Source organism: Excalfactoria chinensis, chromosome 1 (genome assembly GCF_039878825.1).
Source record: "Excalfactoria chinensis isolate bCotChi1 chromosome 1, bCotChi1.hap2, whole genome shotgun sequence".
Classification (NCBI taxonomy): Eukaryota; Metazoa; Chordata; class Aves; order Galliformes; family Phasianidae; genus Excalfactoria; species Excalfactoria chinensis.
This window is the reverse complement of record NC_092825.1, coordinates 136,445,375-136,470,672: the sequence shown is the minus strand read 5'-3', so window position 1 is coordinate 136,470,672 and position 25,298 is coordinate 136,445,375. Positions and strand designations below refer to the sequence as shown.

The 25,298-nt window shown below is 44.2% G+C and overlaps 1 protein-coding gene across 4 annotated transcripts in view; it reads left to right on the top strand.

The window, feature by feature from the left end:
- The first annotated feature begins 1,132 nt into the window (after positions 1 to 1,132).
- Positions 1,133 to 25,298, top strand: part of CLYBL (citramalyl-CoA lyase) — a 152,886-nt gene continuing 128,720 nt past the window's right edge. For all 4 annotated transcript variants that reach the window (XM_072326685.1, XM_072326683.1, XM_072326684.1 and 1 more), the window contains exon 1: positions 1,133 to 1,241. In XM_072326685.1, the coding sequence (XP_072182786.1) occupies positions 1,201 to 1,241 (41 nt within the window). In that variant the 5' untranslated portion in view covers positions 1,133 to 1,200. The remainder of the gene's footprint in view (positions 1,242 to 25,298) is intronic.

The following is a 25,298-nucleotide window of genomic DNA, read 5'->3' as shown; positions in this document are numbered from 1 at the left end:
CAGCTCCACACTTCGGACTCCCTTACAAACTCTGTTTCCAGGCAGCATGTGGAGCACGTAGGCTGTGGGCCACTTCCAGCATGCCAACATTTAACTCTTCTGAATTGCAGTGGTTCCAGGCAGATACCTTCCCCAAAAACTGTGTAGTAAGTATAATGATATCTGAACCGGATGGCAATATGCACTCACTGTAATGTCCTCTTGATGTACGAAATAGGGCTTCTATAACTTGATACCTTCTAGCCAGTGTTTTCTTTGATAGATTGCTGGACCTGCTCTAGTAGTTTCTACTTCCTGCAGCTCCACCTCAGCTTCTGGCCCTTCATTTTTTCCAGATGTTTCTCCCTTTTTTAGCTTTCACCTTCCCTCTGTTGTGGCATTCGGTGCTGAACCAGTTCCCATTGCTTGAGGAACCTTGAGAAGGCAGAGTATTACCTGGGAGGCCTGAGGGCCGAGCAGGGGCTGCCTGCTCCAAGGAGAACAGCTACTGTCTGGAGAGGAGCACGGGGGGGAAGAGAAGTAATTCCTTCTCCATCCCACCCATCTTTCTCCCAGCTCAGAACCCTTCCTCCCCCTTTCCTTGCACTCGCTTAGCCACCTACATTTATATCACCCTGTTATCACCTGCTAAGGTGATATCACTGCCCAGGCCAAGCCTGTCTCTCCTCCAGGAGAGCAGTGAGTCCCAGCCAAGTCCCCTGAGGAGCTGTCAGTGCTCTGAGCTATCAGAGCAGGCCCAAAGCGGCTCTGGCACCACAGAGGCTCCTCTGACACAGCCGGCCATCAGAAATGCCCTCCTGTCACAAAGCATCGCGGCAACGTCCTCAAGATCGGCGCTGACAGCTGTTTATCCCCCACTTTTCCACAGTGAGCCGGGGACACCCTTTGTGCTCACAGCGGCACGAGGAAGGCGCGCCGTGCCCACGCTGCCCGCGATGCTCATTTCTCCCTCGCAGATCGCAGTAAATGAGCGTCAGGAGGACGCTCCGAGGCAGCGCCCGCCGGCAGCCAGGCGGCGCCCCGCTAACGGCCGCGGGGAGCGCACCGCCCCTCCGGCCCGGGCACGTGGGGGGCGGCTCTCCACCCCCACGTGGCGTGCGGCACACCTCCTCCCCCCTCCTCACCAATCAGCCCCACGGGGGAGGTTCGCGGCGGCGTTCCCCAGCCAGTGGGGCAGCGGCGGGGCGGGGACAGGCGGCGATGGCGGCGGCGGCGGCGGCGACGCGGGGCTGGAGGCGGCTGTGAGTGAGGCGGCGCCGCCCCGCGGCACGAGTGGGTCGGGGGTTGGCGGGGCCGGGACGCGGCACCTGAGGGGGGCGCTGTGCGGCTGCGGGGTCGGCGGCGGGCGGCGGGGCGAGGAGGTGAGCTGAGCTGAGCTGAGGTGGAGTGAGTGCCCTCCGTGCTCTGCCCTCCGTGCTCTGCCCTCGTGAGGCTCCACCTGCGGCACCTGAAGGGCCTGGGTACTGTAAGCGTTTCGTAGCTGATTGTCAGAAAAGCATGCGATAAAATCAGAGGAGTCTGGAATAACCACGACGTAGGTGTTGCTGTGTACAGGCAGTGTTGATACTGGTGTTCTTGGGGAGCCCCCGAGGCAGCCGGATCAATTTGTGCTGTGTTAGGGATAAACAGTCCGGGTCAGGCTTTCCTGCCCTCGGTAACGCCGTCCTGCAGGGCACACAGCGTCATCTCCCAGCCTCCGGCTGACTGACTGAGCCCGCTGCTGAAGGAGCTGCATGCATGTAAATGCCTTTCCTTTTCCTCCTGTACAGGATCATGTATACTAAGGACATATAACTATTAGCATCCAAGGAAGGGTAACAAAGATGTGGAAGGGTCTGGAGGAAGGACAAGACGTATGAGGAGCGGCTGAGGTCCCTGGGTGTGCTCAGCCCAGAGCAGAGGAGCTGATGGAGGCCTGATGGCGGCTGCAGCTCCTCACAGGGAGTGGAGGGCAGCGCTGGGCTCTGCTCTGTGTGACAGCAACAGGGCCCGAGGGAACGGCATGGAGATGTCAGGGGAGGGACAGCTGGGGGTCAGGGACAGGGTCTGCACCACAGGGCGGTGGGCACGGCCCCGAGTGCTGGAGTTCATGGAGCATCCGGACGCTGCTCTCAGACATAGGGTTTGGATTTCGGTGATCCTATGTGGAGCCTGGAATTGGACTCAATGACCTGCCTGATTCCCAGGAGATGTCACAGCTTGTCAGCAGCTGGAACTGCCTGTCCCTCATCACCTGTGCTGCTTCAGAGCCCAAAAGGCTGCCACGCAGGTGGAATCCACCAGCTCTTGCAGGACCTGAATTTGGGGCAACTAATCGGTTGATGACCTGAGCTGGATGAAGAACCAGGAGTCCTTGCTCACATTTCAGCTGGACAACCATTTAGCAGTGTGCAGTGTGGACAGGAAATGCAGGGATGACTACAAACTTCGACGATCAGTGTGCCTGTTGGTTGGATTTCATTAGCAGCTTGGTGGTCTGTAGCAGGAGCTAGCAGGCACCTTGGGTCTGGACATCAGTGTGTGTCTCTTGGCTGCCACTTTTGTGTCTTTAAGATGTTACTGTCCTTGCAGTGCTGCTGGGAGAATGCTGTTGGAGCATTTGTGCTGTTAGCAGGCAGATGAAACTGATACTGCTCGGAGCACTGATAATCTCTTTTAGCTCGCTTATAATGTTCCAAGGCCTTTTGGGCTTTCCCTGCTTTGGAAAGACTTTTTTTTTTCTTGGAAAAGGTTTTAAAAAAAAACTCCTTCCAGCTGTTTTGAAGTAGTAAATTCAGCTGTTCTTTATTTTTTTTATTCTACTATTTATTATACTACAATACTGCAGTAAAGCATCGCATATGGAAACTTCCTTCCCCACAGATCGGTGTGGAGGGTTCTCTCTGCGCTTAGTGTTTGTGGTGTAAAAGAACTTTGCGCCTGGTTGCCCTCAGCTGCCTGAATACGAGTGTGCTTCCCCCATGAACAAGAGGGCTTTTTACATCTGTTTCTTTATGTGGCATGTTGCGGCCAGAAGCATACCCACGTGCCTGCACCGGGTCAGTCAAAAGTGACATTGCTAACCTTGCACATCTTGGCAGAGTGCTGCAGAGTGTGGGATGCACAGTGTGGATGTGTACAGCTTTGGGAGTGCTGCTGGAGGAGCGCTGCTGCAGCTGCTGTGCCACTAAATGAGTGTGATGGATTGCTATGGCATGGGGAGGCTCACCGAGTAAGATAATACAGGATTAATGATAATTCCACGTCACATCTTGCTCAGGGGCTGTGTGTGTGTCATCTACAATTTCTGCCCTTGGAACAGAAGATATCTGCAGCACTGGGAGTTTCTTCTGTTGTCTCCAGTTGTCATGTCACCTCCCAGGATCCTGCTGCTCTTTCATCTTGTGTTTCACAGGACAAGTTTTGAGCCTACTTGGCAAATTAGCCTTGATGATGCTTTTCATGGATTGGACACTGGAGGGTGCTAATGCAATGAGAGCTGGAATTGTTTTAGCAAATTAAAGGGTTCCCCTTTGTTACTTGCTTGTGAAATAGTTTTATTTGTTGCAACATTCAAATGGGAAGACGTCCTCTGTGGTCATTACCAGCAGCTGATGTTGCTCAGTGTGTAGTGCTATAACCAAAGCTGTCAATAAAGCATTAAGTCAGTGAGGGATTTCTTTCCTGAACCTTTGTAAAAAAAAAAAAAGAGAGAGAAAAAAGAAAATCATTCATTTTGTGTTCTATATGTTTTTAAGTGTGTCTTTCAAGATTATGGGCTTGGGATGAGTTTTGCTTGAAACTGGGACTTTCCAGTTGATAAAAACACTTTATCAGGCAGAACTGTTGAGAAACAACTACAAGACTTGTTCTACAAAGTCACTTTGTTTTACTGAAACCAGTGTGGTCACATTGCTGGCTAGGTGAGCACCTGATCATGGCTCGTGTGCTGGGGAGAAAAAGGGTGGCTTGAACACCACTGATGGAGTCCCCGGTGCTGTGACCCTCTGCCTGGGAATGAACCTGATGGAGCTCTGTAACATCAAGTTTTGGAGTGGCATATATACACTGCACCTGGATGTGCTTAAAGGTGTTCCTGCGGGCCTGGCGTTATACTGAGCCAATCTCTGCCCTCCTCTGCAGTTGGCAGGAAGATGCCAGCTCCCTGGTGTGTGCTCTGGCAATTCCATACCCAGTGTTAGGGACTGTGAAACTACTGCCCAAGCTAGTTATTGTCCTGGCAGCAGCAGAGATACGATGCTGGCTAATTAATGCTAATGAGAAGCAGAGTGCAAAGCCAAGTGTATACAGCTGATGACCTCTGGCACCCCAACAAGTCTGCTTAAAGCTATCTCAGTCCTCAGTAGTCTTGCCCAGCCTTCCACCTGCCTTTGTGGAACCACTAGCAAAATGGAAGCTGCCAGTCATAAAGTGTTTGAGCAAAACAGGGTTGTTGCAAATACACTTTTGTTAGAGTTTGTCCTCGTGAGGTACGAGAGACAAGTGAATTACTCCTATATCTTGTTCTCTTTTCGGTCTTCTCCAGGAAAGCGTCACTTGGTGTTGGTCAGCTTTTGTTCTTTCGCAGGCGTTGCAGTATGCCCACATACTGCAGGCATATGTATCTGCTTTGATTTTTCCTCTCTTTTAGACATATGCAGCAGTTTTTCTCTTGAGCAGAAGATGTGGACGAGCATGGAGAGAAGAGTTGTGTGTATGGCAACCAGGTTTGGTCCTGTTCTGGCACCATTGGAGATACACTTGCTGACCTTGCAACACAGCCAGTGTGGCTGGTGACGCTGCTTGGCGTGATTTCAAGAACCGATACGCTAGCAGTGGTGCCAAAAGGATTTGCAGTTGTGCATTTCATGTGGGCTGCAGCCTAATTCATCCTGAGAGGCCCGTGACTGGCAGAGAGGGTTCATGGGCCTTATGCCATAGGTACTCAACAGCGTTGGGTTTAAGTGCTGCCAACTGCTGGCTGTTGTCCTCGAAGCGCAAAGCCACCCCTTGATGGGAGGGGAGCAGGCCTGTGCCTGGGCTGCCTGGCACTTCACTGAGCACAGCCTGTGTGTGCCTGTGCGGCCTGTCTGTGCTGCTCATGGAAGCCATGGAAGTGAGCTCTGTAGGGCTTTGCTGTCTTATGTGAGAACGAGCTGCTGGGCTGGAGGCCTCTGTGTTGAGGGGTCACTCAGGCCAGGAAATGCCCGTGCTACTGGATGTCACTGAGGCCGCCTGCCTTACCTTCTTCCCTCCGCTGCCGTGGGCAGAGCAACCAAGCCTGCTTTCTTCTCTGCCATTTTAATTAAAAATGGTTGGCATCGGGTCTGTGCAACGATGAAAGGGAAATGATGAAACTTTGAAGAATTTGGGGCATAAAGTCAATCTCTAAATTTTAATGTACTCATTGCATTTAAACAGTTAATAGATACGTTTTATTATTGAGCTTTCAGGTGACCTAATTTCCCTTAGTACTGTACATTTAGCTTTATACATCTGCACCTAATTTGTAAAAAAGGACTTAATGAGAAACTTCAAACAGTTTAAATGTCAATTACAAAGCAAGCTAGGTTTTAAAGTTCCAGTAATCTGTCCATATTGGTCATCGAAACATGATCCCAGGTGGATGTTAATTCAAGACAGATGGCATTCCAAAGGCACAATTACAAAGAGCTTATATATTTTCAACACTAACAAGCTGTCACGCTATGTTGTAGCTACACTTCCAATACTGTATAGCTACAATTACTGCTTTATCTGGTGCGGACTTGGTAATAAAGGGGTTTGATTCCCCACTCTTGAGTTGTCAGTGGGATTTCTGAGGTGAACTGGAGAGTGGGTTAAGGTAGCGTGAATAGCTTTCATTTGGTCAAGCTGTTGGGTTTTTGTTGGTTGGTTGCTAGGTTTATTGCTTTGGTTTGGTTTGGTTTTTTTGCTTTTAAGTTGGTGAAATGCTATTCAAAGAAAAGGGGGGAAATATTGCATACATGCACAACAAGACTAGCTCATCACAGAAAGATTTCTATTTCCTGACAACAATAATTAGCATTAGTCTTATCAGCTGCTAGGAAATAGCTATGACGACCTGTTCAAACCCACAACATCCTGGATGTTTTCACTTAAAAAGTCATCTGAAAGCCTTTGGAGTAACGCATGTGTTACTTGGAAGACTGAAGTCAAAGGGATTGATTGTGACTTTACTCGCAGTGGTGTCAACAGGGAGCAGTTCCACTGCAGCCGGGCAGGAGCAGTACACCCAGTGCAAAATCAGGTTTTAATTATTTGTGGGTTTCTGAAAGGGTGATTAGGCCCATGGACAGAGAGAGAGGGGCCGAACGACTCAGGCTTAACGCAGGACTTCCCTTATACCGAAGCATCAGCCTGTGGTAGATGGCAAGATCTGGTGTGAAATGTTTGATCTATATGTCATAGTTTAAGTGGACAGGGATCTGCGTAACTGATCAGTGAAACACAGTTGTGTGCAATTTCCACTGATTTGTTTGTTTCTTGAAACCAGGCAATGAAAAAGCCAGACTTGCACTGCTCTGACTAGATAGCGTTTTAATAGGCTTTAAAAATTCTACACTATTAGGAGCAAGATTAATAATTCTCTCCAGGAAGGTGTTTAAGCTCCTGTGGGTACGTGTATTCTCTAAAGAGGTTCTGAGAGTGAAGTGCTTATGCGTCTGCTAATTTATCTACCTTTCACTGGGAAGTAGAGAAAGAAACAGAAAGGCTTCGATGCTTCATCCTCAGAATGCTGGAGTTAAGGGGTGAAGTTTTGCTTTTTAGTTTTTGCTTTCAGCTATAGAACGTTGCAAATGTGTTTTCTGAAAGTATCTTGCCCTGCTTCCTTTTTGGAAGAGATGCAAGTGCTGTTCGAAATACGCAGCTCGTCAATGAGCAAAGTGGACTCCTGAGCTGCGCTTGAAACAAAATGCCAATTTTACCTACAGTTTTACTAGGTTTCCTGGTTTATCCAGTGGCATTTCAATGGCCTCTAGTAATTGTTTTTAGCAGAAAAAAGAAAAAAAAAATCAAACAAAAATGAAAAACACAACCCAAAGCTCATTAGCACAAAATTTGGCATGCCTTGAATCGTTAAATCTTTATATAAATGCAGAAGTAATTTGTAGCAAACAAAGTCCTTTATTTTTTTTTGGAAAGGCTTTCCTTTGAATTTTCTTTCTGGCTGCTGAGGTCCAGCGTGTTTTCCAAACGTCAAGTGTTAATTCGAGAACGGGGGAGGAACCAATTCATGTTTTAATTAAATGTTACGTGCGGTTCTTGAGTGTCAAATATACTTAATGGTGGTAAATGAGCAAAATTATATGGAAAGCAAAAGGTAATAAGTGAATGCTTAGATTAGTTTTTACATCCATATATTTAACTTAAATTCAACACCAGCGGTGTTGCTCTCAAGTGTTTTCCCCTCCAATTCTGCAGTGCTTATCAGGGCGACGTACCATAGGCCTTTTATTTGTATCAGGCTGTAAGTTGAGAGTTAACTGATTGTTAAAGCCAGATCAGGGAGTTTTCTTGCACCTGGAAAATGAGGAGAGCAAAAGCAAGGGACATGTCCGCATCCTTTCCCTGGTGGTTCTTCACCTGTGAATTTGAACTGCAGCGGTAGTAAAAGTTTTGTGGACCTCATTTTATGTGAGATCATTAAGCGACAGGAGAATTCAGGACTAGCTGCCCTTCATAATTCGGGACACCGAAAGGTGCCATTTATAAGCTCAAAGCGCCTGCGGGAAGGCAAAACAGGCTTGTAAAACTTAGACTCCAAACTCCGAAAGGTAACCAGTTTGCACTGCTGGCTGTGGAGCGTCAACATTGCAAAAGTGGTTGGTGTTGGTTTGAAAAATGGAAAAACACCTGCCTCTAGGAGAGCAACTAATAGCCTGAATTTTCATAGTTCTAGCGGGGATGTGTCTTTTCTCTCCCAAGAAAAACTCCAAACATCGTGGAGAATGATCCTAGTAAAAATCATTGTGCCCAGCTGTTGAGCTTGTTGTCTTTCCTACTGTAGCCACCTGTTTTGCCGAGCTGCTGATTTGGCCATAAAATGTGCTTCTCCTGACTTTTCAATAATACTTTGCAGTGAACTTTGTGCATGATGTGAGCCAAGCACACTGCAGGAAGAGCTCTCACCTCCTTGTTGTTTGAGGCATAGTGGCACTTGCAGTGAAGAGAGAGCATCAACAAATTGGCTGATACGCCGACATATCAAATCTTCATAATGCTAATTGTTATGGTGCTGAACAGTCAATGCGTTCTGCTAAACAAAGAACTTGCTGCGGTTATATGGATCTAGAAACCAAGAAAGACGCTGGCAGCTCAGGAAACAAGTCCAGTCTTGTTTCTCACAACTCTTCCTGTGTTCCCCGGTATGCTTCCACTGTTCATGATCAAAATAGATCTTAGATCTCCAGTTAATGCCTGGAGATGACGGTTGTTGTTGCGGGACTTTGGCTGGTTCATTTTGTCATTAGCTCATTTAGGCTCAAGGCTGAAAACTTCCTAGATGTATGATAGAAAATTAGCCACCCATATGTATAATCTTAAAAAACTTCTAGTTTAGCTGGTTAAACTGTTCACAGTCTTGTTCAAGTCCCTTAGCTACAATTAGTCAGATGCCAATTTGCACAAACAAAACCTAAATTCCGATGAAGACAAGAGCTGACTGCACGTTGTGTCTGCCTGCAGCATCTCTGTTTCGTTAATGGGCATGAATTCAGCATCCGTGTGCTTATACACCTTTGTTTTCAGCAACAGCAGGCTATGGCACCATACCCAAAGTGCCATCTCTCTGAAGGCATTTCACGTAGGATCCAGAGAAGTGGCAGCAATTTGGAGACCTATGTTTGTTATGCCATTCTTACTCTGCTTTTGTTGCCACGATTGACGTGCTTGGGGCCCCAAAGCACAGAGTTTAGTATGACCCTGGGGCCTTTCCAGGGTTGACTGCAGGACTCAAACCTTTATATCCACTATTAAAAAGCAGTTATATGCCTGTTTATGTTAGAGCCAGGTGCTTTGTTGCCTGTGGACATGCTGTTGTTTGACAAAACTTGGTGGTTTTTTAATTTGTCATCAAAATATGAGAAGTGTTTGTACTGTACTTCCATTTATCCCTCACTCTTCGCAAATGGACTGGCTGCCTTCAGCGGACTGCTTTGATTCCTGCAGGAGGATTCGTGTTGGGGTTTTCCATCTCTCCATAAGGACTTGTCTAACAGCACTACCACAACGCCATTACTTCTGTATTTTCTTCGTTAAAAATATGCACTTACTCTGTGTAATGTATTTTCAGTGACACTATTTGCACTGCATCTTTAATTTAAGGTCTCCAATCCATAGTACATTTCTTGAGTTTTGTGTGCTCATTTATTGTGGGCTTACTGCAATAAGCATCAGCTTTTTTTGTTGTTGTTGGATCTGCAATAATACTGAAGGCACTTTGGGTTGGGTCAGTACAAAATACTGACTTTGATAGACTGGAAGCATAAAGTCTGTTTTCTTATTGATTGTTTCTTTGGGAAGTTGATAGATGTGAAAAAAATGTTTAACAGTTTGTTTTTTTTCTTTCCTGTTAAACTCTTCTTACTGCTACATGCTGCAATATGTCAGAAACACCGGTATGTTATAGTTGCATCATTATCTAAAGGAAAAATTGAGTGTGGGTTTGAAGTCGACAAGTGATGAAAGTAGCTCTGAGGTTGTCAATTAGAAAGCCAAGGCCTGGAATTGATAAGTTAATGGCCGGTTCCCTTGTCACCCCCTCACTTTTCTGCCTGCTCCCTCCTCACCCCGCAGCAGCTTTATTGCTCAGAACATAAAGGAAGGGCTCGTGTTGCTTTGTGTCCCAAGATTTATCTCACCAATATCATTCAGTTACATTCGTGGCAGGTTGCAGTGTTCTTAGTATAGACAGGTAGTTAAGCACAGAGAAGTGAAGTGTAGCAGAAAAAAATCACTCTCAAAGTGGTGCCCTTTGCTTGGCGTGTTTTTTTTGTACATGCAGCAACTTTGGAAGTATTACATAATTCAACTTGTATGTGAAATTCAATGGCAGCCAGTTGGAATCCATGTGCTTCCTTTAATGGTGGAGGGCAACATACATTTTATTTTCAAAAAGGGAGATGCTGGTTACCAAAGTTTATGATATAATGTGACATAATGCAATAATGCTTGTATTTTCCTTGGGCAGGAAGGAGTAAACATGTTGGCAGTTTCTCCTTTCCAGAGGAACACGTGGTTTTAGACAAATAGGTAAATTCTGGAGCAAAATATAAAATATATAGTAAAATATATTTCAAACAGGCGTTGCACAAAACAAAGTGTACAATTCGTGCTCGGTTTCTGAAAAGCTTATGTACAGTGTGAGGTGTTTATGGCTTGTAAAAGGCTGCAGATGGGCGCTCCTGAACTCTGAGGTTTTCTGCTCATGGCACAGCTGTTACAGTGACAATGGAAATCCAATAATTTTTTCCACATAACCATCTCAACCAGACGAGTAATAATTAAGGGTAGGAGAAGGCAGTTTAATTTCTAAACACATTCAGCTTTTTGACCTTTCTGGTGCTTTCACAGCGACTGACAAACATCTGTTGAATGGTAAAAAACTGCAGTTGCTGCTTACCTGCAGCAAACAAACCAAATAGGGATCTCAGTGTATGGCTGGCAATCTGAAGTTCCTCTCTCCTTCACCAAGATTTCAAAACGTGAAGTAAATAGTATTCTAGCTTAATTCACAGGAAAAGACATACGACATCATGCTCAACAGCTGAGTGCTGGATGGTACTCCTGTGCCAGCCCTGCCTGAGAGCCAGACTGCAGCCTTCTCCATCACTTCACAGGAGGTTTACTACAGAAGAGGTAGTACAACACTATTTTCCATAACCATTTGTTCCTTCTGTACTATACTTTGACTTTTTTCCTGAGGTAGCTATGTCTCATAATGCTCTTAAATGTTGAAAATGTACAGTGATATTTATGATGTGGGTTTGTTCTCTTACATGTTGTGGCTCTGGAGTTTTGAGTGATAAAGGAATAAGCTCCTCTAGCGGCCTGTTCCAAGACACGTCTCAAGATGAAGAAAGAAAAGAGCATCTAGATTAGCCTGATCTGATCATATATAACCCTGAACAGACAGGTAGCATAATCATGGCCTTTCCTCCTAAGCTGGTCCTTTCCTTGGCATTTAGTTTTGTCATTGCAGGAGATTATTGTAGTTGCTATTTTGATTTTGTTCTGAAAGTGAATAGTGTTAGATCAGCAAACCTCACCTTCCAGAAGAGATATCTCTTCCTGGATTTTTCTTCCCTGAGAGTCCCTCTCTTGATATGTTATTGTTTACTGTTGTGATGCCTTCAGTATATCAACATCTTTCAATGTGAAAGAGAATCTGACTTTCCTGCTCACCAGTTTACACTAGTACTTTCCGTACATCTGCAGCACGTGAAGTTCTGCTTGGCAGCACACAAGGTTTGCGCCTGCTTGTGCCCAACACAAGGCAAAGGCTGTGACTCTCCTTGGGGAGCTTAGTTAGAATATATGTTTTTCTCCCTCTCCCTGCACAGAGAGGAAGAGTCATGTTTTCAGGGGAAATCTTCATTCTTCCCAGAAACGATGAGACCACATAAGCTCTTCAGCTCTTTAGAAGTTTGCTTGAAACTGATCACTAATGCCTTAAGGTCCGTAACCTTACTCTGAGCTTTTGACACTGAAGAGCTTTCTAGGGCTAAACATTAAAAGCATTCCCTTCCACCCATTCTGCTGTACCTCTTCTGACAAATACCTAGGTTCATACATAGTGCTTCTTCCTTCCCGTGTCTGTGTTCTCAAGCCTGGAGCTCCTGCCATGACTCATGTTTACCATATGCAGAATCTTAAAATAGGGAAAAGCTTGTCTAGATTCAGCAACTTAAAACAGATAAAAAACATGTTCAGTACACTAGAAATCAAAAAAGAAGGGAAAAACAGTGCTTACACAAAGGCATGGTAGACGTGAGAAAGATGACTTGGCATTTCCAATTTTGAGTTCCAAAAGTCCACTGTTATTTCGATGCAGACAAGAAAGATTTCACAGAATCACAGAATCACAGAATTGTAGGGGTTGGAAGGGACCTCTAGAGATCATCGAGTCCAACCCCCCTGCCAAAGCAGGTTCCCTACACCACGTCGCACAGGTAGGCGTCCAGGCGGGTCTTGAATATCTCCAGAGGAGACTCCACCACCTCCCTGGGCAGCCTGTTCCAGTGCTCCGTCACCCTCACTGTAAAGAAGTTCTTGCGCACATTCGTGCAGAACTTCCTATGCTGAAGTTTCAGCCCATTTCCCCTAGTCCTGTCCCCACGCACTACTGAAAACAGACCAGAACATTTCCTTTGACTATATCTGAAATGATAATCTTCATTTAAGTCAGCTTTGTCCTTAAGGTCAGTATTGTTGTCTAACATGCATGTTATTGGCAGATGATTGTCCATCATGAACTCAGCTTCACATTCCTGAACAGGATAAATCAGAAAATGAGTATTCTGCCAAAGTGATGCATTTCTTGGGGCAGCTGCAGGGTTTATTTTTCTTTTGTCAGGGCTTTTTTAAAAATCAGCTTCTTTGACCACTTTTGTTTGGGAAATTCTCTGCTAACCTTCAAACACCACCACCAAGTTGGTTTGGTACTGTCATGTGTGACTACATAAAATCACTTGTTCACTAGGGGTAGTAGGAGCCAAAACTAAATGGCTTTGAGTCAAATGTAAGCTGCCTCTCTGGTGTTACAGACCTCTTGGATGCTTGGAGGTCTTCACTGCCTTCCTGATGCATCTGTTGCAAAGCATTACAAGGTCTGCTGTGTGGGGAGGGCAGGCTGTAGAACATCTTCACTCTACAACCACAAAGGATGTTAGTTCAGGAAAGAAAGGTACCGGTATTTTTTAGTATTTTAGGTGTTTCCAGTTTCTTTTTTTTCAGACCACTTTCTGATTCCACAACTGCTAAAAATATTTTCTAGCATTTTTGTATAGAATATATGAAATGAGCTCTTGCTAACTCACACCATTAGTGGGTGTGATGCCAGCTCCTTCTTCCATTAAACAAAATAGTTTGGAACTAAATGAAAAGCCAAAAGATGAACCCAAGATCAGTGAGATTGGTAAAACTTAGTGATCAAGAAATAGACAACAGTTTTTAAAATAATGGTTTTATTCTTAAAACTAAATATATTAAAATGGTGACAAGGCTGAAGCTTACTGCAATCTGCATAAACATAACCAAAACAATGCATTCTTGCTTCCAAGTTGCAAGTCAGACCATTGAACCCATGGAAGTCGCTGCCTAAACTCTGGAAACCTGCGTTGTTTGAATTACCGAGCTGGCTTTTGAGATCAGCAGTCTCTTCTGCAAGTACCAAGAGAATATTTTCTTCAATGCATTCAATTAACTGAATTAAATGATTAATTTATTCAAACTTGACCAACTGGGAGTTGAAAGAAGCAGAAAAGCTTGTTCTCTACCAATCTGTGAATAAAAGGTAATTATGAGAGGATTAAATTTTGTCATACTACAATACTGAAGGATATTATGACCAAATACAAGACTGGTGCTAATTCTAGCTGATACTGAGTTATTCTAATAGGCCAATTTTAATCAAATCACACCACAATTTATATATGTATTTTTAAGTCCAGCTTGTTTACTATAGCGCCGTGCAGCTGATAAACCATGTCTCTAATTTTGTTGTATTCCAGTTTCCATCCAAAGAAACATAAATCATATGTACACACAAAGGGATCAGCTAGTAAATAAGAATTGCGCCATACATGATTTTCTAATAAAAATAAAATTAATGTGAAAAAATATATAATGAGGTATAGAAAAGCTTCAACAGATATCAGTAGAGCTACTCCGTCCTTCTGGCTAGCAATAAGGAGTGCCAAATTTAGTGTAAAAGCTATATTTAGTTACAAAGCAACATACAAACTGAGAATTAACCTTTCTTCAAGAATATAACTAAAATGTTTAAATGGGAAAACAAGATTCAAGTTAATTATTTAACTCAAGGGTTCCTGGTTGGTTATTTAACTCATTGTTTTGAAATAAGTGGCTTAATAGATTTCATTCTGCTGAAAGTCATTAATAACCGAGGTACCTATAAGGGAAATGAACGTAAGTAAGTGCAAACTTGACATAAGGATCTGGAAATTCAGCCAGGAATGTGAACTCAAGGAAATTGGGAAAATAAATGTTTCAATCCTGTCTCTGAACATTTGGCATATGGGACACCCCACAATGAAATTTAATTACCTCTTCTGCCAATGGGATCATGAGAAAAAGGCTGCTTTGGGCAGTAGCAGAATGAGCTCAGGAGGGTGGCCGGGATGAGGAGTATCTTGGTCATCATCCCTTGGCTGCTGAGATGCCAAGACCTGCTGCAGCCAGTCCCTGGTCCTCTATCTTCCCACGTGGCAATGCTCTTCTCATCAAAGAGCTCTGAAAAACCATTGCTTTCTGTTTCTGACCAGACAAGATCAATGACTGGAGTGACGGAGCTGTGCGGTGTGGCGCTACCAGGCCAAGAAGCAGGTCTTACAGTGCTCAGGTGCAGTGCTGTTGGTAGCTTTGATGAGTTGCAACTTCTAACAACCATAGGTTCTTCATGTCCAGCAGGTGTCAGTAAGCCAGCTGCTTACCTTAGAAAACAGGCCATTAGAAAATAGACTGAATATGTGGATGGAAATGTTACTGGATGCAACGGCCCATTTCCCTGGCTCCCCACTTTTGCCCCACAATTATATTCTGAAACAATGCTGTATGTCTTGCCTGTGTGTCCTGAGCCTCCGTGAATCTCCTCCCAGTCACTTCTCTCCTGCTGGTATGCACAGCAGGGGATTTTTGTAAGGGTGAGCCTGCTGTTCACTGCTAGCACATAGCGATGAAGTAATGAAGGATGTATAAGCAGCATAAAAGCAAGGTGGTAGATGTTTGCTTCAGCAAGACCATCAATGTGAAAATGGACCTCCGTGCTGCCAGCCTTGTCCTGCAGGCAGCCCTGCTAGGCTTGAGGCTTTATGTCGTAACCAAACAATACCAGCACGCGTACACAATGCTGGTGTAAAGGCTGTGTGTTACCTGCCCCATCTGGCTGCTTGGATTCTGGGTTTAAGGATGTGCCATCATCTCTTTGTAGCCTTTGTAGCCCTTCTTTAAGTAAAACTCGGATTTTGCCATCTCTGCCTCACTTGCATCCACTGTGAAAGATTAGCGCTGTATGTAGGTTTTTTTAGCCCAATTTTCAGGACGCCTTGGACCATTTTTTTCTGTAATGTTTCTAAAACTGGCAGAAGAAGAATGTTTTTTTTTTTTTTTTTTTTACGCCTGCATACGCTGCAAAAGAATATTTTAAAATAAAGATATAAATATATTTTTTTAATCTTTAAGCGAGTTTAATATGAGGTGCCAGATTTTAATTACAGTTGGCATTTATAAGTGTGGTGCTGGCAATGGCAACCATATTGCTGAAAAAAGGCATAAATTTTGACACCAGCAATATGGGAGCCCAGCATAGGAGACTGTAAACCCAGTTGCATTCTGTTTTAATACGCTGGTTTAAGGAAAGAATTTCTAATGGTTCATGTTTAACTAGAATGTTTAGGGTTAGATATAAAGTTGTTCTAATCTCAAACTATTTTGTAATTTAGGTCCTACCAAAGATCGGCTGCAGCAGTAAGTTTCTATTAAACAGCCTCTAAATAAGTGTGCTTAAAGTAGGAAAATAAGATGCTTCATTACAAGAAACGAGGTTGGCATCTACCAGGTTTTCCATTAAGTTCCAGGTCACAGGCAAATAAAGGAAGTATGTTAGGAAAAAAAACCTTTTTAAAAATAATTAGGGAGATGTCTGTTTTGTTCACCAGATGGAAAATCAGTAGTTGTGGGTGGTCTGTGCTGGATGGGGCATCTCACAATTGGCAGAACTATGCCTTTAACTTTTAAAGTCCTGGGACAAAATGTGAAAGTAATTGACTGTTGGGAATGCTCTCTCTCTGGATACCTATCATTGCTTTTAAAACCAGGATTTGGTGAGTTTCTGACTTTTTTTTTTTTAATAAGAATGCTCAAGCTGTTGTGTCTAATATCAGGCCAATGGGAAATATTGTCGGTAGCTGTGTACTGGGGCTGTTGTCTTTTGTGATTACGCCCGTGTGTGCCTCTACTTGCATGCGCACAACTGAAACACTGCAGCTTTGCAATTCTCTGTTAGCACATCGTGCACATGTTTCTCATCATACTGTCATCGTTTGCCTTGTCAGGGTGCGTCTAAACTTCCAGTTAATGGCACTTGTTTCTTTCCCGTGGTTCATTCTTTTTTGAGATTCACATCAGAAATGTCTATCGATTCGCCAGCACCGCTGAAGAAAAAACTGCAACCTCCTTTTTGCAAACAAGAGGAAAAATCCTATTTTAAAATAATTCAATTCAGGGTGTTGGAAAAGCTCCACAAATCAGGAATAGTATTTTTCTAGAACAAACAAATAAATCAAGTGTGCATATGCAAGGAAGATGTGTATACATTAAAATGCATATGCGTGTTAAATACGGTTATTTAACCATATTTAACCATAGGTGTTAGAATTTTCTCGGTGGAGTTTGCAACTTTGCTCACCGTTTCAGTACTGGTGCTTTCTAATTTCCAAGTTAATGTGGAAAAATAGTACATAAAGCATGGAAGAAGAGTTAGGAAATCTTTGTATTCGCATTACAAAAACCAGATTTTATTATCTGAACTGGGATAAGAGTGAGTGCTGAGCAGGGGTGACCTCTAAAAGAATGAGACAGAACCCATTTGTGGCAAAGGAGGTAATTGCTTTAGAATTTCCTTACTTTACAGCCAATTTTTTTGCAGTTATCTATATGAATGGTCACGGAGAATTGAATGTGTGTGTTATGTGTATATTGTAGCTTGTGTTAAACCGATCCCCACGCTTACTATGGACAAGCATTCTTGAAGATAAGTGAGGCACTCAACTTAGTACCTTCTTTGTAAAATCCCTTTTGCTATGCATGACATGTCCTCTGTGTTTTTTTCCTTGCAGTAAATTATAAAGCTTTTTTCTTTCCATGAATCTCCTTCCAAGAAAACACACCCAGCCTAATAACACTCGCCTTGAGAACGGTGCATTGCCTCCACTACAAAACCGTGTTTTCATTGAAGAGATAATTATAATATGGTTTAATGTTCTTGTCAACCCTGAAACACTGTCCCTAAAGAGTGCTATTCTGGAGGGTGTCTTTTTGAAGAGAGCTGAATGTAGTAGGGAAAACACACATAGAGCCACACACTTTTCTGGTAAACTAAGACAGATTTTTAATGCAATGAGTGCTTGCTGAAAAGAATTAGACATTTTCTAAGGAGATCATTTAGGGCTGCATCTTCGTCCAGATTTCCTTGTTGAAAATGTGGACATTTTGCTTGGGTTTATTTATTTTCACACGCGCGCACACACGCGGTGTTTATAGACTTTAAATCTATACAGGGACATAAACTCATGACAATAATTAAAATGCTTGTAACGTGCTTTGAGGCGCAGACTTCAAATGAGTAAAAAGCCCAAACCGGAACACAAATGGTTCTTCCCCAGCAACAAACATGCTTGGCTGTTGATATGCTGTAATTTTCTGCTTTACTTAGTGAAAACAGCAATTACTTATTTGTCCCACGTCCCCCCCCCCCAGCACAGATGCTCCTCAGTCTGTCCATTTTCTGGGCGCTGAGCAGGCTGTGCGCGTGCATGTGCTTTAAAGCAACGTAAGGCAAGTTCTCCCCTCACGCACCGTGCCGCTAACAGCATTGATATGACACAGCCGCCAGCCTGCCACCAGCTCCAGACAATGGTGTGACTGAAAAGTAGTGCTTTGCTGTGGAAACGTTTGCTCCCAGGTGCAGGTTTGTAAAGCACCGAGCGGGGTTTACAAATGGGCGCATGTGCAGAGAAAAGCTGGATGGTCACACCAGTTAGGGCTGCCGCCGGGCTGAACAAATCTCTAACATTGCTTTTTTGCTGTCTTGTCTTTTGTGATGGTCGGGTGGTCGTGAACTGTGCCTGGCGCTACCAGAAGCTGTGTATTGGGGAGCAAAAAGCCTCGGAGTGGAACCGCGGCTGGCTGAAGGCAAGGCAAAATTCCCAATGCCTGCAGCCTCTCCGGGGTGTTCCCGCAGGTTTCAAACCCAGTTACAGCTGGTAAGCCTGTGGCCACACCACAGAAATACTTCTAACCAAGAGGAAAAAACCACCCTGAAAAGGTATGGACGCCACAAGTCACACAGTTGGCACACAGGGCTGTGTATGTACGCAAGGAGAGCATGTTCCAGCCCCACGCAGCCTGACTTCTGAATCTGCCATTTGTGGTCTTGAATTTAATACCTAATTATTTTTAGGGGCTAATCTTAAATGAGGAATATGAGCTAATTAATTGAAAGTAGGCATTTTACTAAGTACGTAATTAGTGTAATTCTGTAGAGGTGGCTTAATAGGAGCACAACGAGTGGAAAAAGTGTATCATTTCATTCTGTATTACAGTCATCCAATCATTAGCGATCCATTTGCTCGCTCTGAAGTCTATGGGATTTGTTTTTTTCCTTGAGCAGGAGGAATCACAAAGTAAGACCTTACATTAGTGCAGTAAATCATCTTTCTAGAGAAACTTTTCACTGCAAAAACCCGCCCAACAGGCAAGTGTCAGTGTCAATATTGCTGCACACTGTTATAATATCCTTGAGATTTTTCCCCTGGGGAAACCTTCAACGTGAAAGGCTGCCCTCCAGAGAATGAGCGTGTGTTTCAGGCAGAACCAGTGTTTTATAGCCACATCAACTACATTTTGGTTCTCCAACCATTTTGCTTTTGTTTTGCAGCAGAAGGAAAAAGAAAATACCAGACCTTAGTAAATGAATTTTACCAAATCTTAGTTAATGAATTTAGATGTGAAGTGCAGGAGAGATAGAAAGAATTCCTGTTGTTCCTTCTCATTCTATCTTCTGATACCTTACTGCAAATTTTCTTCCTAGAGTTTGTTTTATTTTAACAAGACAAGTTCTAGCCTCAGCCCTTTCATGCAAATCAGCATGTGGATTTTTCGCTTGCTTGTTTGGCTGGGCTTTCTTTGATTTCTTTGTTTTGATCTTGGTTGTTCTTTCTTTTCCCCTCCCCCCCTTTCCTAAACTACCCCTTTTAATTTTGGAACAAATAACTCACTCTGAAGTTAAATATCAGAAGAAAGCTATACAAGACTTCCCAAGCAGGTGAACATATGTAACTTTTGTAATTATATCCTTCCTTATTTCCTTCTTTCTTTCTTTTTTATTCCCCGGGTTATATATTAATTGCTTTATTTTTTACATTTGAACTATGAAGATGTCACATTTAAATCCACTGCCGTGCTAGATGCTGCAGATGAGGCTCAATGATACCATCTGTCCCGACAGGCAGGTAGCTTTGCTGTTTCATTTCCTCATAAATTGCCCTCTCTGGGAAAGACTGCGCCAAGGGATACTTGCAGACAGCCCATTTTGTGCTGTCCTCCTGCTGCCCAGAGGGTCTCTTGCCCAGACAAACATTCTTGCTCCATTCTTAACGTGTCCATAATATTCCACTCTCCTTCTCGGTGAAATACTGAAGTCTTTGCAAACAAAGAGTTAATTGTTAAGCTCCAAATACTCTGGGTGTTTGTTTAAAGCCGGCTTTATTTTTAACACCTTGTGTTTTCTAAGGCACTTGATTTCCAGCTTTCACATCCAAATGTTGTGATGGAGAGAGAAAATGAATTGAAGGCTGTATTGTCATGTTGTGGGTGATCGCGGCATGCTGCAGTGGGTAAATACATTCTCTGACCCCATTTCCTTTGGAAATTCCCATGAGTTGCATATTACCGATGCAAACCGATTCACTAGTAATATTCTATTGTACAAAAAACTGGAGCAAATTTTTGCTGCAAAATTTAGGCAAAGTTCTCTTTTGATGCATTTTTATTATTAAGCTCGTTTCCTTTTCTGATAACGGCATTCATTCAGCCTGCAGATCTCCACACATACTGCATTCTTACAATTCTTTTCTCATAATGGGAGGCTCTGCAAAGACATTCGCCAGCTCGAGACGGCCTTCTTAAGGCTGCAAAGTAAAACGCCCAGGAGTTAGGAAATGTCAGAATTATGATAGCTGGTGCAATTGATGTTCAGGCCTCTTACAGATTCGCGTGATAGCGTTGTCTTTAATTTCAGGATCGTACGTTTTTTTTTTCCACAGGACTCCTGTCTCAGTTGCTGAACAGGATGGACGATGCTGAGTTAATGAGCAGTTATTCAATATTTTGTTTTCTCCTAATTTTTCAATGTGTAGCCCTAGGCCTTATTTACTGCACACTATTGAAACCCTGCTGTGAAGACAGAATTGTTAATTTCCTCATGAGCTTTTCTATGGCACTTATTGCTATAAATATCTGAATGCTTAACAAACATTAATTAATTTATCTTCAGAAAACCCTTGCGATGAAAAGGGCTGGTATTACTGCTGTTTTACGAACAGGGAGCTGAGGCAAAGGGAGATAAGGATCACGACTGTCCCACAGACGTGAGTGCTCAGTTGTCAGCTTATAGCGAAAGGAGGGATCTGTATTTATTTCAGCACTCGGCTTCAAGGCACCTTGCCATCAGAGCAGAAAAGCAAGGCCAGGTTAGATTAATAAGCTTCCCCTACTCTTACAAGAAGCACTAATGTGTTGAGCTGTGTAAAAGCTCAATTTATTTCATTAATGGCTTCTACGTATTAAAAAAGAATAATAATAATAATAAATAAAAACAAATGGCTACCCCAAAGACAAAACAAAAGCTTTGGGCACGCAAGTCCTTTTCACCTGCAGTCTTTTACTTTTGTATGTCCAAATAATTCTAGTTCTTCCCTAGCAGAAGAGGCAGATACAAAAACACTGATGGGAGTGCCTTCTTACTTACAAATTGCTCTGTGGTAAGAAGCAATGGCATCAGTTCTTCTTTCTTCTTTCTGAAGGGATTCAAACCTGTTGCTTTCCAGAACGCTGCTGTAACTATTAATGCGGTAAAACATGACTTACAAGATGAAAAGATAAAAGCATTTACTTGGCGGAGGGCAGATCCAGCTCCTGTCCTTACCCCAGTTAGTTGTTCAAATAATGTATATTAACTAAGTACTGGTTAAAGTAAGAAGGTAGATTTTGGACATATTACAGAAGGCGATTTCATAAGCTGTGTGCCCCAAGGGCTGAATTTATATAATACCAAAAGGTGAACTTGGCTTTTTCCTAATTTCTTATTCATTTGCCTTGTAGTCTTAGTGGTGCTGTTTAGGGTAGTCTTGCCAGGTTTGCTGAGAGGGCATTTCAGCACAAAATGACACTGAACCTCCCACGGCCTGCTGGCACAGCAGCTGGAGAGCTGGGCTGAGCAATGCACAGGTATCAGTGTGGTGTCGCACCAAGGTGTGGGGCACTGATGCAGTATCAACACCCTCTGGCAAAGTGCAGCAGGCAGGAACCTTGTCCTCATAGCAAGGGGTGCAGGAAAACAGGATCACAGGGGGTGGAAGGAAGGTAGGTGTTATAGTGCCATTAGGACCACTTGCAGCCTTTCCATCAGGACATAAGCACCTAGTACAAGCAGACCATTGGAGTCATGACCTCCAAAGACCCACTACCTTGTCTAACAGTTCAATTACATTTGATGGCACTGATGTTTGTGTTTTCTGATGGTGTTCTTGATGGTTGTTTTTTTTATTACTGGGGGAGGATCCCTGTGACTAGCAATGCTCATGTGCATTGGGTGCCACTGCATGTGATGTAATGCCTTCTGCTCCTGTTCTGTCCTGTCCTCGGTGTATTGTTTCAATCCCATTCTTCCTCTAGGGCTTTGTACTAACCTCAGAGTTCTAGGGGAATGTCTGTGGGAATGCCCCATGGCCACACCTTCCCAGAGCTGCTGGGAGCCACAGTCACAGGGCAGAAGGTGTGAGATCCATACCTGAGCCGTGCCCATGGAGCTGCAGCAAGGAGTTGGGACGCTTCATGGTATAGACTGACCAAGGGCTGTGCATGGAAAGAGCACTGCAAAACATGTAGATTATTACCATCTCGGATGAAACAGGTCTTACCTCCTGATGTTGCATGGAAGTTTTTCAGAGTTTTTGAACTTGGGGTAAATCTGAGTGACTTCTAGTGAGTGTGACAGCAACATACCTGCAATCCAAATACTCCCAGCCTTCCTTGCTAAGTTTAAAGAAATTTGAAGAGGAACATATTTAAAGGTACTGGTCATTTTAATACAGTGAAGAGCCTCGTTCATTGAAATCGCCTGTTACTGCCAAAGGTTCAAGTAACTTCAGCCTGAAGCAACCATTTAGCACAGACATCCCTCTCCAGTGCCCAGGTACAGACTGAACCAAACGTGGAGGTTTGAGGTTTTTGTTAACAAAAAGACCAACGTTGCAAACACAGACCCCCTGCTATTGAAACACCAGAAGTGTTGGACTAGCAAATTAGCACAGAGGAAATCTGCAATTGCAGAAAAAGTCAGGTCTCCTGATTGTAGCAATTGTTTACATCTTTCTACAACAACAAAAAAAGGCTGTTTAATCACGTTACATTACAACCCTGTGTTCAGATAGTGGGCGCTCACATTATTGCCGTTGTGAAGATGAGTTGTCACTTCTCTGATCTAGGTTGCTCTCACAACAGAGGCATTAAAGCTTTCTGTTTGAAATAGAATAAATAGAATAATTTCTTCTGGTGTGAGGCCGTGCAACAGTTTCTCTTGTTCGCGCCCTAAAGTTTAGCCTGCACTAATTGGTTCGGAAATGAAAATTAATCAGTGCAAGGGAAGGGAATTCACAGCTGAATTCTAATTACAGAGTAAATAAGCAAAACCATGGTTGGACAATGCGAAAGCATGGCACGGGAGTACAACGCGTAGCTCTAGCTTGTTAACTGGAACTGCTGTCCCGAAACGGCTCTGTGTGCTAGCTCTTACCAGCAGCAGGCAGCTGGAGGAAGGCAGGAGATGTACATTTAGGAACCAGCTGTGCTGGTTGAGAGTGGCTCCACTGCCACTCCAGGAGATGTGATTGCTTCTGGGGATCTGCCTCAGAGATACCTGATACACTCTAATGGGTCTCATTTTGCCTGGAACAGGGTTGGGGGCACTTGTGCGACCTCCTTCTACTGGCAGGGCTGGAAGCTGATGGCATCTGGCTGCTGGGTGCTCCCAAGCACCCCAGGTTGGTGTCTGCACAGCTCCTGTTTGGAGGAGGACATTTGCCTGCAGCCTTAAATCACTGAAAGCAGCGTGTGTCCCGCTGCTTTACACAGCTCCCTAGAAGGCATTTCATATACCTGTTCTCCCTCACTAAACTACACAGGCTTTCTTCTGACACTCAGTCAATGGCACCAGATTCCTCACCATTTCAGTAAGTGTTTTTCCTTCTTTTTTTCCCATCTTCTGTGTGAAATGTACATTCACCCATTGGCTGATAGGCTACATCTTTGCTAAACTTCTGTTCAGATAGCATTAGGTTGAAAAATGTAAAGCAAAAAATCCAGAGTTTTGGAAAACAACACTTTTTCACTCCTGATATTTCTTGTTTAGAGAAAAATGGACTGCATTTTGTTATACTTCGTTCTGCTTTCATTCCTCCCTCTCCTTACCTCCTACCCTTTTTCTTTTTGGTTTGATAAAAGCAAAAGGCCAGTAAAATGAAAACCATACACCAGGAAAACACGGTGCTGAACCATGCCCTGTGCAATTGCTGCTGTCTCCAGCTTTTGCTGTCTCTGTAAGGAGCAGAGGCAACCACAAATGAAGTTATACGGAGCAAGGGAAGATCATTTCTTTTGCAGTCTCTTTTCTGCTAGACTTGTAAGGGTTCAATTTGAATTGGCAAATGGTGATAAGTCATTTTGAAGGATATATAAGATGCTGAAAACTGCAACCATGCAGGTGTATATCTGGTTCTCTGGCATGCGCTCCCTTCTGCCTCTTTCTGCTCTGGAACCACGGCACTGTCTTTGCACTTCTAGAGGGACTTAGGAAGGAAAAAAGAGAGGCCAGACTTGACAAAAGCTGTTCTCAGCAGTTATCTTTGATGAAGTTAAAGCCTATTAGCCGCCGATTATTTTTCAAGTAGAAATTAAGCCCTACTACGCCCAATGGATACTATCTCCAATGGAAGAGCCCCCGCCATGGTGAGCTGTTCTACCACTGCCACGCTGCCTTCTCCATATAACAACACTGCCACGTGTTTTTTCTCAAGGAGAGTGCAATCTGCATAGCGTGCTCTCAGGATTTTCTGCTGCTGCCAAAGCTCATTTGCTACTCATTAAAGTACTGAGCAAGTCTAATCCGCAGCCCGATGGGGCTTCAGCTCAGGCCCATAAAACGTGCAGATCCGTGCTGGCAGCCCTGGGGTTGGCATCGCGGCGGGATGTAGGGTGGCAATGAGCAATCGGGCACCTGGTCAGAATTCCGGGAACAGACCCGGCCTTCTGACATGCGAGGCTGAGTTCGGAGAGGAGCAGCACGAAAGCCCGGCCCAAGGCCTCGCCCTGCCCGGCCTCCCTCCGCGCGGGGCCGCCGTGGCCGCCAGGTGGCAGCGCTGCCCCGGAGGAGCGGAGCGGGCAGAACCCGGCGGCCTCGGTTCCCGTCCTCTGATGAACGCAAGTGTGTGAAGCGAGTTGGGTGTCATATTCTACGGTACCGCTGCCTCGGCCGCTTGACTGTTTAAAGAGCCGTTATTGCTCCACGCAGGTGAATTGTTCACAGATGACACTCGTAGTAATGGCAGCGGTGAGCTTTCGTGCCTCTATCAACATATCTGCGCCTTTACAGCCAGCTGCGGGAATGTGAATGCACGGATGGTCTGCAGCCTGCCTGATGAGGAAAGAAACAGACATGGCATCAAATTGTATTGTCTAAGAGCTGTCGGCCTAAATCCCTCGTGCTGTAAAATGAACCAGTGCCATTTAATCCGAAGGAACTGCACTGATTTGTGAAGAATTTTGTGGTCGACCGTTCAGGAAATGCCTGTTTTCTGCTGGATAGGAAGGGAGAAAGGAGCCCAGTTCAGCCCTATTGCCATGAAGCGACGGCTGTTGTCTGATGCAGCTCTGCTGTTGCTGCTTGGTGCGATGTTCGCAGCGTGCATGCAAGAGTGATTCATCTCCTTAGCTGAAATAGCAGCCTCGCCAACCCTACCGCTAAGGTTAACCTGTATGATGCATAAGGACAGCAGATGGAA